A 17,286-nucleotide genomic window follows, 5' to 3' on the forward strand; every position below is an offset into this window, starting at 1 on the left:
TGCACGGCCCGTGGCTCCTGGGGACAGCTGCACGTTCCCACTTCTCCAGGCTCGGGCTGGCCTGGATGTCCTTAATTGCCCAAAGGTCGGTGTCCCCGAGCCCGGGGCCACGTGTCGGAGGGACTCCGGGCAGGAACCTGACACGGACACAAGTCATTCGGGATCAACGCTGGGGGTCAGGAAATTGCAACGGACACGAACCTAAATACGCTGCACGTCCCCCCAGGTAATCAGGGGCCGGGCCAGATTCCAGCTGACAGCTTAAATGCCTTAATTCCTCAGCCGCTGTGGTTCGAGGGGGTCCCGTGTGCCGTGGGCTTCTCCCAAATGGTCTCAGAGCTGGAGATTTGTCTGTAATTGGAGGCGTGTTGCATTCCCCTGAAAGTAGCCAGGTCCCGCTGGAGGGGGGCTGCGGGAAGGCAGCAATTTCCCTTATGGAATTATTTACCTGATTAGAGAGTTTATTTTATCAAAATTGCTTCAGAATGGGGCTGCTCAGTGTGTCCAGCACAGGGAGCTCCCCGGTGGGGCTGGCGGCCTGGAGACAGGTAATTTGTGTGGTTAATGGGACTAATCCACCAGGCAATTACACCAATAGATTTCACGGCTGCAAAGTGCTCTGTTCCCATTAATTAAAAATCTGTTAAGAAGATTAGCACGAAAAGGTATCAAAAGAAACCTACGAGTTTCTTTCCCCACAGGCCCCCCGAAGGAGAGTGTGGGAGTGCTGGATTGCTCACATTAGCACAAAAATGATTCTTTTAAAGGTAAGGGCTTCACATCCAAAGTGACTGCTGACAGTTTACCCGACTTCTCTACCAAGAGGCCCTTTATTTTTAATTACAGTTTTTTAAAATTAGCTCTGATTGTTCGTGTGGAGTGTTAGCTTAAATATACTTGGAAGGTGTGGTTCCCCTGTGTGTGTGGTAGCACAGGGTAAGGAGGGCAGCCCCTGGCCCGGCCCAGCCCAGCATCCCAGCATGTGTCCCCACTGCTGGGCTGGTGCTCGGGACTGCCCAGGAGGGGTCAGGGGTCCGAGGGGTCTGAACTCAGCATCCCACTGAGATGGTCCCACCAGGGCAGGAAATGGGATGGCAGTACCACCCATTGGTACCCCCACAGGGAGAGCCACCAAAGCCAGCTCGGCAGCAGGCACTGGGCTGCACGGGCACCTCCCCAGTGTGCTGGGGGCACACGACTCCTCCAGTGGCTTCTCTGTGGCAGGAGACCTGTGCCGCCGCACTGCACCCCATGGCCACCCCACTGCCGCACTGCTGCCAGCCAGCCCGGCTCTGCTCAGCCCCTTGTGCCACTCCTGGTCTTTGTCCACAGCCAGACACGAGCAAAACAAAAGCAAATTCCCCAGCAGCTGAAGGTGCCATTTTTATGGCTGGGCTGAACGAGGAAGTATTTTTTGATCTGTTAAAAATCCTGAATATTATCTGACAGTTTATCTTGTTTCTCGAATCCGTGTCTTTGCAGCAACGCCAGCTCATTTACATGTGTATTGCGCCTGCCTCCACGGGTGCTGAGGTCAATTGAAACTCAAGAAAAGAGGAGAAATTTATGCAAAACTGTTGATTGCATTTGTATGTAATGAAATCATCCAATATTCATCTGACTATAGACTCTAATCTGAAAGGAGAAGTGAAGGACATAAGAGTCACTGGAAAGCAATAATGAGCTTCTGTAGTGATTAAAAAAGCACTTGAGCTTTCTGAAAATCCAGCCAGAAATCGTGTCTAATCAACACGGAATATAGGAGGCAGAGATTACATTGATACATTTTGCAAAGCTCACTGTTGAAAATGTATGCGCGCTGTAAACTCTGACATGCCATCCAGGGTCTGTTGGATACAAATCCGGGCGGCACAATCAGCGCCCAGCTCGTCCCTGGCACAAAGCAATCTTGGTGTCTCTGCTCGATGACTCACAAGGAGCGCAATCACATCTATTTTGAAGAGCAATGTTGTTTTTTAACTATGTCGAGAGCTTCCAGCTTCCTTGGAGTTTTTCCTTCCCTTTGCGTCCGTCTCGCGTGTCCCTGCGGCCACGGGGCTCGGTGCAGCAGCTGGCAGGAGCCCGGTGCCTGCCCTGCTGCCGTCCAGCTGCTTGGAGCATTGGGACATCCTGGTGGAGCTCAGAGTGCCTTTGGGCCGCTTGGGAAGGGCACAGGTCTGTCCTGAGCAGGGAGGGGCACAGGGATGGGCACAGGGATGTTGGGAGTGTGACCCGCAGGGGACCCCCACCCCTCCAGGCCACAGCAGTGCCCACCAGCTGGGAACCTGCCAGTGCCCCAGGCTGGCAGGTGCTGTTAGCAGAGGGGTCCCTGCGAGGGCAGCAGGGTGTGGACAGCCCAGGGCACAGCAGGGGGTCCGGCCATGGCCCTCCCTCACCCTCTGTCCTGCCAAGGCCAAACCATTTGGTGGCTGATGCGGCGCCACTGACACCGACCCACATTAAAGCAGCCCAGCTGCTTCCTGGCCCATGTCCCTTCCCCTCCTGGGTTATTTGGCACAGCTGGAGCTCCCTTCTCACCCGCCAACAGCATCAGCTGCAGCTTCTTATCAGCTCTGGGTGCAATCCAGGCTGGAACCAAGTGAGAGGCTCCTGCTGGTGCCAGGGGAGGAGTGTTTGGAGCAGGTAGACCTTGTGCTGCAGCTCCTGATGTGGAGCAGCAGGTGATTTGTGCTGCAAAGGGAAAGTGGGACCTCTCCAGAGCCACCCTGTGAGCCAGCCAGTGGTGAGTGCCCATCCTCTCTCTTCCTGGGTGGTTCTGCTGTGGTTCTGTGTGACTGGGAGGTGCTGGGGCTGTGCTTCTTTTTCTGTTTGTCCCACAGGGAGCAGGATGGACAGTGGGGGCACAGCTCCCCAGGTTCGTGTCCTGTCTGCCCTGCTTTGGTGGTACCAGGGCTGAGAGCAGTCTCTGTGGGCCCTGTGGCTGCTCCTGGCTGATGCAGGGCACAGGGGTGAGAGGAGGATGCAGGTAAATGGGTTCCCAGCCATCCAGGCAGCTCTGTGCCCAGCCCAGCACCAGGATAGTTTTACCGCACGTTTTATTCTTTGTGTAGTGGTAAATATTTGGGAAATTCCCAGGTACATGACCCCCTTAGCTCCACTGCCTGCCTCCAGCAGCCCACTGCCACCACCCCAAGGGCTTGGAGAATGGGGAGAGGCTGGAGAAGCCTCCATGAGCAGCAGCAGTTCTCCACCTGCCCTGGCTTTGTGGAGCTCCCAGCTCCACCTGCCCTGGCTTTGTGGAGCTGCTGCTCCAGGACAGGTATCAGGGAAACCCTTCCAGCCCAGGCTGCTGTGGGGATGCTGAGGCTGCAACAATGACAAAAAAAAAAAAAAAAAAGAAAAAAAAAAAAGAAAAAAAAAAAGCCCAGTTGATAAATGTCAAAAGAAATCCAGTAATCGGCTGAAAGCAATTTCCCGAGCTGTGGAACCGCCCTGGGCTCGCCATCTTCCTTTATTCATTTATCATGGTAAGGGCTTTGGCCAAAATACACAAAGCAGAGAAATTGTTGACATGTGGGGCCCTAGCAGAGCAAATCCTTCATCTTCCTCCCCCTCCCCACGGCACACAAACTAACTTTTGGGGAGTTGTTTATTTAAGGAGTGCAGAGCACTCGGTGCTCTTTGAACCCAAATGCCTTGGGAGCAGGGCTGGGGGCTGCCACCACCTTCCTGCTCCTGCCACCGCCGAGGCCGCTGCTGCCCTCGGGAAGTACCTGCTCACAGTGAGGAGCTGAGCTGTGTCATGAGCTCAGGACCTGCTCTGCTTGCACCTCCTCCAACCCCTCAGCTGTGGTGCCGGAGACTCACGGGCGTTTTGTACATGGCTGGGGAGGCAGATGCTGCTTTTGGGAAGTTCCTGCGTTGGCTTTAGGTCACCTCAGTCCTGGCTAAAGCAGCTGTGCTGACAGCACTGGTTTCAGTTCTCTCCCCACAGAGCCCCTGCCCACCCTGTGGTGAGATCCCTCATCCCTTCCCACCCTGCTGCCGTGGCACAGGGCAAATGCTTGCTTTGGAACACGTGAGCCAAGGGAACACAGCAACCAGGACCTGGCTGTCGTGAGGCTGCTGCTCCACACCTCATTTTGACTTTATTTCAAGCAGAAATAAATGCTGAGGTTTGCAGCAGGACAGGCAGGTTCCTCTCGTGGGTGGCCCTGGCTCCAGGGGGCTGAAGGTGTGGGGCAAAGATGGGGCACAAAGTGAGCAGGGCAGTCCTTCCTCTGTGCCTCCAGCAGTTTCCAGTTCTCCTTCATGATTATTTTATTTTCCATCTCACTTCATCCAATTCTGTTCCGAGCTGGATAAAGGACAGCAAGGAGAGCTCCCCCCTCCCTCCAGCCCATCCCTGAGGCTGCTGGCCCCGGGCAGGGGTGGGTGCTGGGGCTGTGGCAGTCCATTCCTGCTCCAGGGGCAGTGAGTGTGGCCCTTGGGATGGTGTTTATCCAAGCAGCTCCTTAGTCTTTGCTGCCAGCAGCTTGTCCATCTCCGTGGCGGCCTCATCTGCCATTTGCTGGATCTGTGGCAAGACAGTACAAATCAGAGCTCTGTGTAGGTGATGCCACAGTTTAAAAGGAAAGGAGTGACCAAACCACCCTTTGGAACGAAGCCTGGAGTGCCAGCAGAACCCCAGCAGTGCTGGGGCAGTAACTGGCTCTTCCTGGGGGTTCCCACCAGCCCTCAGGGAATCTGTGCCAGCGTGGCACCTGGACTGTGAGCAGGGCCTGGTCCAAGGCTCTGAAAAGAGATGCCCACACAGTCTCCTGGCTGAGCTGCACAAGTGGCTTGGTCAGGTTTAACAGAGAGCCCCAGGGCAGAGTCAGAGCTGCTGGTGCTGGCAGCAGGGAAGAGGGGCTGTTACCTCTGGCAGCACTTCAGGGACTCACAGGTAATGTCCTGTGCACATGGCAGGAATTCACACATCACCTAACAATCTGTTCATTTCTTGTAAAAAGAAATAAAATGGTGATTGCACAAGCCCTGTCCAGGGATCAGCTCTCTTGGTAACAAGAGACGGACATGGCCAGTATGCAAAAGGGATGAAAACAGGCAGGTAAAGGCTGGAGCACACCAGCTGCTATGCACTGGTTTCATGGCATCAAGGCCTGCTTGTCCACAAGGTCTGGCAATGACCTTTGCTCATAATGAAAAATCTGGGTACAAGAAAAGAATTCCACTGGAGCTGTTACCTCTACCAATGCAGAACACCATCTGTGTGCTCTGGGAGAGAGGCTTCCTGCAGGATTTGGTTACAATGGCATGGCCATTTTTCCTGCTTGCACAAACGCTCTGTATATCGATGTTTATTTTTGTGAGCACACACAGAACTGTCCCAGAGCATTTGCAATGTATCTAACTTTAGCTGTTAATAAACAAATAGCTAAGAAGTAATGGCCTGCCTTCAGAGGCATCAATTCAGCAGAACACTTAGGCTTGTGCCTGAGTTTATGCCCAAGTAATTGACTTTAGTGACATCTGCTCTTAGGGAATTAGGCATGTGCTTAAGTATTTTCCTGAACTGGAGCCAAAAACTCAGAACAGAGATAATCTTGCAAGCCTTTTCATTAATAACAACTGGAGCAATACTCATTAACACATTTGCAGTGGCCAGGCATGGCACGAGCGGTGGTACAGCCATGGTCATGGATTGTTTTGCTCCCTAAATTCTGCTGGTTTGTGCAACAATCCCTTGTAGTACAAAAGCTTTTGGGCAATTCTTTTTCCCTGTGTCAGCTTACAACGGCTCATATTCTAAATCTGGCTTTGAGATTGAAGCCCCAAGTCTCACAAAGAAAAAGCAGATATAAATGTCATTGCCAGCTCCAGGAATTCAGCCCAGGACTGTCCATTGCCCCGCTGGGTTCTCAGTGCTGAGGATTTGTCAGCAAGGGCTGGGACAAACCACTGAGCTGTGGGACACCAAAACACGGCAGAAGGAAAGAAAAATTACCTGCTTTTCTAGCAGCCAGATGGTATCTTCTGACACTTTGTTCTTGGACTTCTTTACTTGGTTGATGCTTTTGCTTCTCACCTTTCTAAGGGCCTCTTTGGACTTGTTGGTGAACTGCTTGGCCAGCTTGGCCAGGCTCTCCCTGTGCTCCCTCGTGACCCTGGGAGAGAGAGGAGAGGGAAAACACTGAAAGGAAAAGCAGTGTCATGTGTAGCACAGACAGATTTATTTTCTGTGAAGGACTCTGGTAAATGAGTGATCCTCTCCAAGCGGTGCTGTCCTGCCCAGGGACACACAAAAGCTGCTGGTTTTAGATGGAGCTGGCTCTGTGTGGAGACACTGTGCCTCAGGGCAGAGGGACTGAACAGCTCAGGACACGTTTTTATTCTGCTTTGGTCCACCTGAGAAAATCTTCCAGCTCTGCACAGCATTCCAAGGAAGCAGTCTTGAACCTAGAATGGAAAATTTCCAGCTCAGCCCTAAGCTGGGGATCTTGGACTGAATCTTGCTTTATAGTTCTTGCTGCAGTGCCTGAAAGTCATCTTGAAATGTTCAGACTTTCCTTACTTCCTGCTGCCAAAGCATGTGTGGGAAAGAGGAAAAATCCAGCTCCAGACTTGAAAGATCAAGTGAAAAGTGTCATCCTAAAAAGCACAAAACTGCAAAGCCAGGAGGAAATGTCTGCTCCTGAAACTCGGATTTGCCTCCCTGCAGCTGAAGAGCCTGAATTATGTACCTGGAAGCTAGTGAGCTTATCTCTCACTCAATCTCATTCCAGCTCACCATGACCAGGATTTCCCACCAAGATGATATGAACACCTGGGTTGACAAGAGGATGCTGCTGGGCATGGTAAGCCACAGATAACTCAGACCAGGAGAACTTCTGGTGAGCCCTCCCCCTGATGTGGGGCCAGTTACTGCTGTGGTGTCACAAAAAAATGTTCAACTTTCTATCCCAAACTAAAAACTGGTGATGAGGGGGTCTGGGATAAAAGGCTCAGGAATGGCTGCTGTGTCCCCTCAGCCTGGGTCATGCTCCAGCACCTAGAGCTGACCACTGTCAACTGCTAGTGCTTAACATTAATATTTTAATTATTTTCATAGCTCTTGGAGTATCCAGACTGCCTGGAGAAGGAAAACCCCGGTGCACTCCCTGAGACTCACTAGCAGGAGAATGCATGGGGGTGATACTGCAAAATAAACATTTCACAGGAGTATTTAGAAATTGGCTGCAGCAGCCTGGGTCACCAGAACCCTGGGGCCAGGACTCTTTCCACAGAGGGCTCAGGAAATGTGGGGTGAGAGTGTCTGGGCTCTGCCCCTCAGGGGTGTGGGTTACGGGGGGCTCTGGGGGCACACTTGGACCCTCAGCCCGTCCCCACAGCCAGGTCTCTGGCAGCCATCCCCATTTCACAGTGCCAGAGGGAAGAGGTTTCTGAGAAGCAGTTAGTATTTACAGGAATTTGGGATGGCCAGGAAAGCTGGCAGTCCCAGAGAGCAGCGCCCCAGCCCTGGCACCCAGGGCACCCCGGCCTGTCCCCACCCTGTGGAGGGAGTGGGCCAGGGAATGTCATGTGGAATCTCAGAATAGCCTGAGCTGGAAGAGTCCAACTCCTGGCCCTGCAGCTCAGAATCCCACGCAGTGCCTCAGAGTGTTGTCCAGGCGCTCCTGGAGCTCTGGCAGCCCTGGGGCCGTGCCCATTCCCTGGGGAGCCTGGGCAGGGCCCCACCACCCTCTGGGGGAAGAACCTTTCCCTGATCTCCAGCCTAACTCACCGCATGTGGCAGGAGGCTTCTGGTCAGCACAGGCTGGAGCCTGGCCCACATGCCTGACCAGGAGGGAGCAGGGATCCCTGTGGTTCCCCTGCACCCCAACACTGATGCCCCTGGGGGTTCTCATGTCCACCCTCCCCAGGCAGAGCCCCCGGCACAGCCGGAACCCCCAGCGCCAGCTCCCAGGCACAGCTCTGCGTGAGGTCGTGTTCCCAGGCAGCGTTTTTGGGGGGAAGCAGGGAGGCAATCCTGGCTGCTCAGCCTGCAGGAGGGAGCTGGGAATCTCTCCCATCCCCTGCTGGGTGGGAGGGAGCAGCTCAGCAGCGGGGCTGCTCGGCTCTGGGAGCCCGAGCTCGGCTCCGGGCTGTGCCGAGGGTATCGCTCGCCTGCCCAGGGCTGCTGAGCCTTGAAGGAAATGTTTTTGTTTATGCAGCACTGCCAGATTTCCTCTGCTTCTTGGCACGGGGTCACAGCTTTCATGCCTCCTTGTCTGTCTTTATTAACACCAATTTCTTTTTATCACCGCGCAGCGCCGGGGAGTTTCTCAGCGGGTTTTATGTTCCAGCCAGACTGTGTGTAAATTCTCAGCAATGCTACCAATAATGCCAGAAACAGACACTTTTCCAAGCAGATGCTGTTTCTGGTTAAGGAATCCATCAACATGAGCCAGGCCCCAGGTTTCTAAGGACAGTTGTTTTAATCCTGCCCTGAGATCTGGGACTTTTAAACTGTTCTTAGCTATGTTTTCTTTTCTGTCTAGTAACCATTGTCCCTACCCTCTCTTAAAGCCAAAACAAAGTGTGAAGTGAACTTGGGGAAAGGGGGTCAGACAGGGAATGAGGACAAGGTCCCACCCAGCTGCCCTCCCCTGCAGCCCATGGAGCAGCAGGGTCAATCCCTGCCATTCCCCCAGGGACAGCCTTGTCCTGCCTGGCCCAGGGCAAAGCCTGCTGAGTGACATGATGGGGGGGGTCACATCTTTTTTTCTGAGGAATATCTTTTTTTCTGCCTCCCCCAGCCCGGCAGCCCTCGATGTCCCACCCCTGCATGTGGCAGAGCAGACCCTCGGAGAGGACGACCCAGCTCAGATCAACACAAGACATTTCTCTGGGTAAGAGCGATTCCTGTACCTCCAACACCAGGAATTTCCTGTGAAGGAGAGGGATCAGTTAAAGGAAAGCAGGCTAAACTAAACACTCTGCATTCACAATTGCAGATAAACACAGGGTGCAACATTTATTGCTCAATAAAACACAGGCTCCTGACGATGAGCAGGAGCAGCTCAGAACAGCTTTGGGGTGTTTTCAAGTGAAATTTTTTGGTCCTCTCTCCCCACAGTAGGTATCTTTGCTTATTTCTTAAAGGGCAAAGGGGAAAAAAAAGGCTCACAATGAGTCATTAAACTTTCAAATGAGTCATCTGGCTTTCAGTAAAGCATGTGTAAAAATATTACTGATTTACAAACAATATCCAGTGTAACACAATAGGTCCAAAAAAGATGAATCTAAAAATGAGGCAATACCATAAAAGACACAAGGTCAGGTCAAATTCGGCCAAGAGATCAACCAATACAAATGTTCCCATGGATGGTTTTCTTTTTTTTTTTTTTTTTTTTTCTTTTTTTGTAATTTTTATTTTTAAACCCTCAGAGGCTACTTTTTAAACAAATAAATATTGCCTATGGAGTGCTAGCCACACAAACAGGAGAATGCCTTGGGGAGCAGAGGGATCCTGGCAGGCAGCAGAAGTAAACACCAACGACACGAGTGTATTTTTTCTGTTAAAGCTGCATTGAAAAAACTAAACTGATAGAATAAATACTGAAAAGCAAACTCCATTTTTGAGTGCTCTGTTGAAACACTCTGGAGCACAGCTGGACCTGCACAAGGCAAAATATGGCACATGTGTGTCCAGCTGATAGGTCAGACTGAAGAGTGGTTATAACAACAGGTAAGGACAATTTGGATTTGGTTTTATTTTTACTGTGCCTCCCTTCATAAGGAACCAAAGTCTGCAGAACCAGTATTAGTATTATCTCTTAATTTCTGATTTGTTGCTTATTTTGCATACCTGACGTAATTCTGCAATTCCACTGCATCTGTCTGTCATATATTCTTTCATGAACTGCTGGAAATAATGCAAAACTTCTAAAAAAATTTCAAAAGTAAATGAGGGTTATAATTATCTTTGCCCTGCCTTTTTCATTAGGGGGTTTTAAAAGGCTGGAACTGTTTGTCTCTCTGGTAAGTGGCTGAAACTCCCACAGCCCCAGACATGGAGCTAGAGAGCACAAGAGACTGGAGTGCCAGTGAGGGCAGACCCACAGGGCACAGCTCCCAAGCCAAAATCCTTCACTCAGGACTTCCAGGCAGCCAGGAAAGGACCAAGAGGTTCCCAAAGGTTCCTTTCCCTGATACAGGAAAGGAACACAGGAGCACACGAGGCAGAGCTTCCCTGGGAAGAGAAGCCTTGTTTCAGCTCTGCAGCACCATGGAAGATGGTGACAGACCGTACACATTTGTTTAAAAACACTGTATTTTGTTAAAGCTCGGGATTTGCAGTTTTGGAGTTTCCTCCCCTGCAATTCGTATTCAAGGATGACCCAAGTGCCCATTAACAATCAAACCACTGTGCAGCAACCCGGGAGCCTCAGCAATTACGAAGATAATGGTGCCCTCCTCCTCCTCTGCCTCCTCTCCTGAGGAATGGGGGAAGGGCAGGGAGCACAGGGAAGGAAAATCAGCAAATAGAATGATAATGTCATTCCCTGTCACCGACAGCAACGGAAAGCTGCAATTAGACTTCTCTGATCAAAATGCTGAGTAAAATTCCACAGAATGTTTAAAGGAGATTTACAGCACAATACCTGGTTCATCTTTGCCAAGAAGTCACCTGCTTGTGCAAGGCAGAGCCTGTGCAAGGGGTTTGTGCGTGCCCTGTGTGGGAGCTGTTTGTCTTTACCACGGTGTGAAACCATGCCCAGCCACACCTGCCCAGGGCATTCAGATGCTCCATAAGGTCTGAGCACCCACAGGAACTGATGAATTTCCCTTGTGCCACCCAGCCCTGTGACAGGCTCTGTGTGTCAGCGGGTGGAGGTGCTGGGAGGTTTCTCATTTCATGAGTGGACCCCCATTCCCAGGCAGAGCCAGGATCATTTCTCCTGATCCACACTGAAGCACGGATGCAGCAGCACCTCCTGCCTTGTCCAAGGTCTGGAAGATACTTGTGTTGGGTAAGGGAAGGGATGCTCAGCCCTTGCCTGGGGCAACCTGCTTTTCCAGCCCCATACCAAATTTTCCATACCAGTTACACACTGCGTATTACACAAATGAGTGAGCGGATTTCTTGTCAAAGCTATACATTTCCTTCCTCTCACTTTCATCAGTTCCTTTCAGTGCTCTCTGCAGCAAGGTGCTACTCTCCCCTACTACCACTGGTTCAACACTGCTGTTCTGGTGTAATTGCAGGAATTTAGAGCAGGGTGGCAAAGAATCAGCCCCCGAATTAAAGCAATACAGTTTCAAAAGCTTTTGGCACTCTCTTTCAAAGTGCTGCAGCCAGCTAGGACCAAGTTTCCTCTGCAGAGAGAAGGTGAAAAATAACACCAATCATCAGATGCCAAGATGTGGTGACAGAGCTCAGACACTCCCAAGAGGTTTCACAAGACACTTCTAAAGGCGCAGATTTTTTCCCGAACCTGAACTACAGCTCTTTGGAGAGCAGCTGCGTGGGGATATACAGCAATCATGCCTGTTTACCCTCTGAAGGGCACTCACTGCAGTGTTCTGTGTTATCCTGCATGACGACGAGCTCGGGCATCAATACTCACTTGGGAACTGGCACCCGAATCACCGTCCCGTCCACCTCTGGGTTCAGGTTCATGCCACTCTCCCTTATAGCCTTTGCAGCTGCAGCTGTGCTCTGTAAAACAGATCAAAAGGTAAAGGGAATTAGGAAATAATCATTCCCATATGCCAGAACTCTGTCAATAGTTGGCAATCCATCTCCATGGAACATGGAAACATTTACTTCTGTTACCAGTGAGATCAGGAAGTTACATTGGTGCAGAGAGCTTTGATCAAACCGAATGGGAAACTACGGCCGCTCGTATTGGGGTAGGGGGGCACGGAGGGAGGAGAGGGGAAGGGAAGCAACAACAAAAGAAAACTGTTTTGCTTCTTTGAAACTATTTGAATGGTTTGAGGCAACGCAGAGTGAAACCGCAATAAATTCCCAAGGCAGGGCCTGACTGTGGCAAAGGAGATGAAAGATTCTGAGCATTTAAAAATTCCAGTTGAATGTTTCCCCCTAGAAATCACCCAGTGCCAACTTTGAAACCCTAACGAACTTAACCACTTACTACAACCTGACCGCAGGACAGAAGGACAGTAGCAGATGGCTGAGAACCAGCTCTCGTGCCCAGCTCTGTTTATTTTACAGCTTATTACTGAGGATTATCTTCTCAAAACTCCCTCGCCGCTGGCTGGCACTCTGCTGTGCTTGGAAGGTGGGGTGGCAGGTTTGCTTGGTGACTGTAAGGTGATTACAAGGCTTCACCCCTGCCACAAGGTGTGAGTGCACCTCTACAGAGTGCCAGGCCTTGGGGTTAAAGCAGAGTTTGGCCAAGAACACCCACAGGGCTCTGCCAGGTCACTTCATTCTTGACTCTGACAAGCCCCAGGAGTCTTTTTTCCTGTGGCACTCACATTTCCTACCAGGCACGACACTATTTCTGATACTCTTTGCCATCATTAACTTTAGCTCCAGGCTGCTGCAGTATTTATGCAGCTCAGACTGTATTTTTAAAGCTCAGCTTTTGCCAATTGAGGCACAAACTAAAGCTCTGCAGATTTGTTCAGGTCCCTCATGTGTGACATCACTGAATGCAATGAACGCTCTGCTGGTGTTCTGCAAGAGACAACTGCTGTCCCCTGAAACTGCAAGGGCAGAGAAAATGCAACCAAAATGATCTCAGCACGTTAGGAATGTCAATGTGTTATTCCATGGACAGTGCCTGTTCTGCAAGAAAGAAATACTCAGTAAAAACTGTGTTGTTTAGCATGGATATTGGATGAGATAGAAGAAGAGGAAAGGGAGAATGAGAGAAGGGAAAATATTGCAATATTGCCTCCATCCTCTTGTAGCCTGTGAAAAAAATAACTGTATTTAAAAACCTAGTGTTGTTTGGTTTTATAACTCTTGGGAAGACAGACTTTGGCTCTGCAAGTCCTTTTTTATGATTATTTCTCAGACTCTTCAGGCAATTTTATTTGCTTCTCAGTGTCATGAACTACTGACTGTATTCTGTAAATAATGACATCGAGTGATCGTGTCTCTAACGGTTTTAGTTCAATCTATCACAAAACAGGTATGGGTATATAGCAACTGCAGGGAGAGAAATGGTTCAAGTGGTCCTTTAGCACAGAAAGCAAATGTAGGCAATGCTATCTAGAGGATATTTAATTTCTCACATGCCCATTTCTCAGCCTGAGCTCCTGCCTGGACACGGGATAAGCCATGGAGGGACTTCCCTGGCCTCTCGGCGCCGACACTCTGCAGGACCTCGCTGATGAGGGGCCTCCATTCTTCAGAGCCTTTATACACATGGGATACACTCTAAGAAACACTTAGGCATCAAGTGCCTTGCACTGACCTCCTCTGAGACCTTGCTGACTTAATTAATTGGGGAAAGCCTTTGCAAAATAAATAGAGATAAGCCCTGGCGCAGCTCCAGCCCTGGAGCAGGATGAATTGTTAACCTTGCGCTCGCTCCTGCTGCCCTGTGCCCAGCTCTGTCGCTGGGACCTGCTGCAGGGCACCACCAGGGCATGATCTGAGCTGATCTGAGCTGGGATTTGGATTTGCTGCCTCCTTCAGGGGCAGGTCTAAGGCTCCTGCAGAAAATTAAAAGAACTTGTCTCTCACAGAAGATAAACCAGAGCCCTTAATTCGGGTTCTGACCTGGAGAAGGCCAAGGGAGGAGCTGGCCAAGCTCAGCAGTGCCCAAGTCCAGCTCTGTGACAGCACTCAGCATGAGCCAGCTCAGTCCTGCCAGGGAAGCTGTTCAGAAGGTCACAGGCTCCATCACAGCTTCTCTCATGAACTCTCAGGGATATCACCAGCCCTGGTAATACATAAGCAAGTTTCAGAGGCGTCTGATGAAGTCCCCAGCACAAATTCCAACTACGCGTCTGGTTCTGTGCATGGCCACGTCTTGACAAGGAACTGAAATGAATACAACGAGGCTGATACAGCACTGCAGCCATGTGTGCAGTCCAGGTGAGTGTGTGCATGCTCAGACTTCACAAAAATGCATGGGAAATGGGGAGGGCTGGAAGGGCACAGTGAATCCAGGCATCTGGTCCATGGTGCTTCGTGTTGTTTTGCAGGTCCAACTGAGGGAAAGCGCCTGCAAAGCAAACCCCTGCAACTGTGGCACTCCTTGGATACAACCCTGAGAGCAACCACAGCACTCAGCAACTCTCCTCTGACCCCGAGCTGCTGCAGGTGAGCTGCTCTGGGAGCCACGAGGGGCTGGGGAGCTGCTGTCAGCAGCAAAGTGCCCCTTCTGTTTTGTGTCAGCTCAAAGTGACACAGCCCAGCCCCAGTCTGCAGCCCTGCCACGTTTGACTGATTTTGTCTAAATGCTCCTTTGCTCAGCATCAACCTGTTTGTTCCTGTGGCAATTATCTCCCCTCCCAGTGTGTCCTCACCTCAGGAAAACTGGTCATGTTCACTATCATGAGCTGCGGTGACTTCTGTGAGATCTGCCCCAGCTGGTTCAGCGGAAACTTCCCATCTTTTGTCATCACAGTTATGTGATCCAGGGCCCCTCAAAAGAACCAAACACAGGGAGCTTCAGTGTGACAAAACTCTCTGCAGTGATGCTAAAGAAAAACGTGTCCACATTGTCCCACTTCCCTTCTGCCATGCAAAATGCAGAGGTTACAAAGGAAAAGACAGTGTTTATTCAGACTTCAGGTGCTGTTTGTGTTCAGGCATCCCCTGTGTATTCATAAGTTCAATATTTCAAAGCTGCTCTAAAGCACAAAAACATGAAAACAAAACTCCTGTTTGTTTTTGCTACTAGAATAGGAAAACTAAGCAGGATTGTTAAGAATTAAAGGGAAATGGTTATTTTTTAATTCTTGCAACTTAAAGAAAATAAAAATGTTGGTATAAAAATCAAGACAAATATTGTCTTTAACTTAGCAGCGCTGTCTCAAACCCCTCTATTTTTCCAGGCCCCCAGAGGGGTGTTGTACACTGCCTAATTTAAAGTATTCAGTTTCTCCCTGAGCAACAGGCCAAAAGGCACATGGGACAGGAGGTACTTTATCAGTGCAATCAAAAAAAATACCTATGGTTAAAATAAATAGTTAAGAGACTGAGTTACGCTTCCCAGCTCCATTAAAGACAGAAGTGCCCCTGCCAGAGCTGGGGTGGTGAATGATTCAAATTTGGTCATTGTTTAATGTTAAATTTTATCCCTGAAACTTGATACGCCTACCAATGCCTATGTTCAGAGTGTTATAGTGACTGCAGCTTAGGCAAACACATTCACATTTCTTCCTAAAACACAGAACCCATCAGTGAGTCTTGTACAAGTTACTGACCACAAAGAGGCACAGCAGAAAAAGATTTGTATATGCCAGACACCAGCCCAATGGCAATTTCCAAAAGGATAATTTAATGGCAATTGGATTTTTCCTGCCCTACTGCACCATTAGCTGACAACCTGCTTCTTCATCACATCTGCAAACAGTTCAGTTAGACACTTTTGACATCTCCCACTTAAAAAAGCTATTTCCAGGAAGCTATTAACAAAAATGGATCCTTCCTGGTCAAGCTCAGGGTGAAGAAAGCCTCTGGCTGGGATGTCAGGGTTGTAGGAATTGGTTGCCAAGTGGATAGCTCCAGAAAAAGAAAACTGATTTTGAAAAAATCTGAGTTGTCCATTACTAGGATTTGTATCCTTATTTACAGGCTACAGAGCATCACACAAAGAAGTTACCAACCTGGTGAGGTTCTAATATTGAGATTTCTGCTGAAATCTTCTTTCAGAGCTTCTATGACTGCCTGCATGTCTTCATTGGTTTCCTCCAAATTGATAATATCCTCAACTAGGGCAGCACTGATATTCACTTTGGCTTGACTCTGCCCTTTACCTTTAGCTGCAGATTACACAAAAAATTAGTTTCTATTTCTGACAAGTTAGTTAGAAAGTAGAAAGGAGATATTAAAGTCCTGGTCGGATTTAGAATCAAGTCTAAGATAAACTGAAGTAAAACCAAACTTACTGTATTTTTAATGAGTAAAGAGCTCACCACTTGAGCACATCAGCCAAAACAAATAAATATATAAAAACGCGTATAAACATTGAAAGGGAGGTGGCAAAACCGTGAAAAAAGCTGCCATTTTTACCTTTTTTGGTAGCCAGCTGTCTGCTCAGCAGCATCTGCTGGACACACTGCCTGCAGCCCCCCGGGAGCGGGGCTGGGCAGCCTCCGGGAGCGCGGGGCAGCCCCCTGGCCATGGCAAAGGAGGAAGGCAGCAGCAGGGACGGGAGAGGACGGAGGCACCTCAGCGCCAGAGCCATCGCTCACAGCTCCGCTCTGACCCACCTGGAGGAGAGAAAGGCAGCTGGGCTAAACCCAAACGGATTCAGGTCTCGGTGTTAGCTCTGGGGACAAGGCGGCAGCTCCGTGATGTGGGCAGCAGCCCTGGGGATCTGCCGTGACCGCCGGGCAAATGCCGTGAGCAGGGCTCACTGCCAGCCCGTGCCCGCGGTGTCCGCACGGCCTCTGCACATCTGCCCAGATGTGCCCGTGACACCAACGCACTGAGCAGGAGCAGCTCGCCCCGGTACCGGGTGTGCGCACATCAGCGGGGCCGCAGCTTCAGTTTCTGCCTCACGAGCTCTGACCCCCGCCTTAATTCACCGGGTTCATTCCAGCCCGGCCCGTTCGGGGCTCCGGGGACTTTCAGCAGCCGCGGATCTGCAGCGCTCAGAGCTGCGGCAACGCAGACGGGACTCGGGCCCCGCGGAGCCGGCGGCGCGGGCAGCGGGGAACTGGGGAGCTGCCGCTGGCGGCCACCGGGGCAAGCGGCGCTCGCTGCGCCGGGGACACTCGACCCCTGCCCCTGCTCCCCGGTCCCGGTCCCGGTCCCGGTCCCCGGTCCCCGGTCCCGGTCCCGGTCCCGAGCAGGTGCGCACAGGCCCCGCCCCGCCCACCCAGGCCCCGCCCCCAGGCGGCCCCGCCCCCGCCGCCGCTCGGGACGCCCCGGCCCGCTCGCCCCGGTGCCCCGTGGAAAGCCGCGCCGAGGGCCGCGGATCGGGGCTGGCGATCGGGAATCGGGGGCCGGGATCGGAGCCCGGGGGCGGCGAAGGGGAGGGGAAGGAAGGCGGGGGAGGGCGGGCGCCACCGCCTCGCTCACCGTAGCGCAGCCCTGCGCGTACCGGAGAACGTCATCGGCCGGGCCGCCGCGTGACGTCACAGAGCGGCGCCAAGGGCGGGGCGAGGCCTGCGCGGGGACGGAGC

The 17,286-nt window shown here is 51.3% G+C and overlaps 1 protein-coding gene and 1 long non-coding RNA gene across 2 annotated transcripts; one reads left to right on the forward strand and one right to left on the reverse strand.

The window, feature by feature from the left end:
• Window positions 1-3,431: 3,431 nt before the first annotated feature.
• MRRF (mitochondrial ribosome recycling factor) lies at window positions 3,432-17,273 on the reverse strand. The gene is made up of 7 exons (XM_068210992.1): window positions 17,183-17,273; window positions 16,169-16,368; window positions 15,763-15,918; window positions 14,458-14,576; window positions 11,574-11,665; window positions 5,969-6,128; window positions 3,432-4,537 (listed from the first exon to the last, which is right to left on the reverse strand). The coding sequence occupies exons 2-7, from the start codon at window positions 16,341-16,343 to the stop codon at window positions 4,460-4,462; spliced, it is 780 nt and encodes a 259-aa protein (XP_068067093.1). The 5' UTR covers window positions 16,344-16,368; window positions 17,183-17,273; the 3' UTR covers window positions 3,432-4,459.
• LOC137486063 (uncharacterized) lies at window positions 6,128-9,922 on the forward strand. Its single transcript, XR_011005566.1, has 2 exons — window positions 6,128-7,266; window positions 8,272-9,922. It is a non-coding gene; the product is annotated as an uncharacterized lncRNA (long non-coding RNA).
• Window positions 17,274-17,286: the final 13 nt, after the last annotated feature.

The sequence above is a fragment of the Anomalospiza imberbis genome, chromosome 21 (assembly GCF_031753505.1).
Source record: "Anomalospiza imberbis isolate Cuckoo-Finch-1a 21T00152 chromosome 21, ASM3175350v1, whole genome shotgun sequence".
In the NCBI taxonomy this organism is placed as follows: domain Eukaryota; kingdom Metazoa; phylum Chordata; class Aves; order Passeriformes; family Viduidae; genus Anomalospiza; species Anomalospiza imberbis.

Excerpts from the sequence above, each read along its gene's own strand:
- MRRF (XM_068210992.1), bottom strand. The coding sequence starts at position 16,343 with ATGGCTCTGGCGCTGAGGTGCCTCCGTCCTCTCCCGTCCCTGCTGCTG. Across the intron at positions 15,919-16,168 it reads ACAGCTGGCTACCAAAAAAG|CTAAAGGTAAAGGGCAGAGT; the intron begins GTAAAAATGGCA and ends TGTAATCTGCAG. Across the intron at positions 4,538-5,968 it reads TCTGGCTGCTAGAAAAGCAG|ATCCAGCAAATGGCAGATGA; the intron begins GTAATTTTTCTT and ends GTCTTGCCACAG.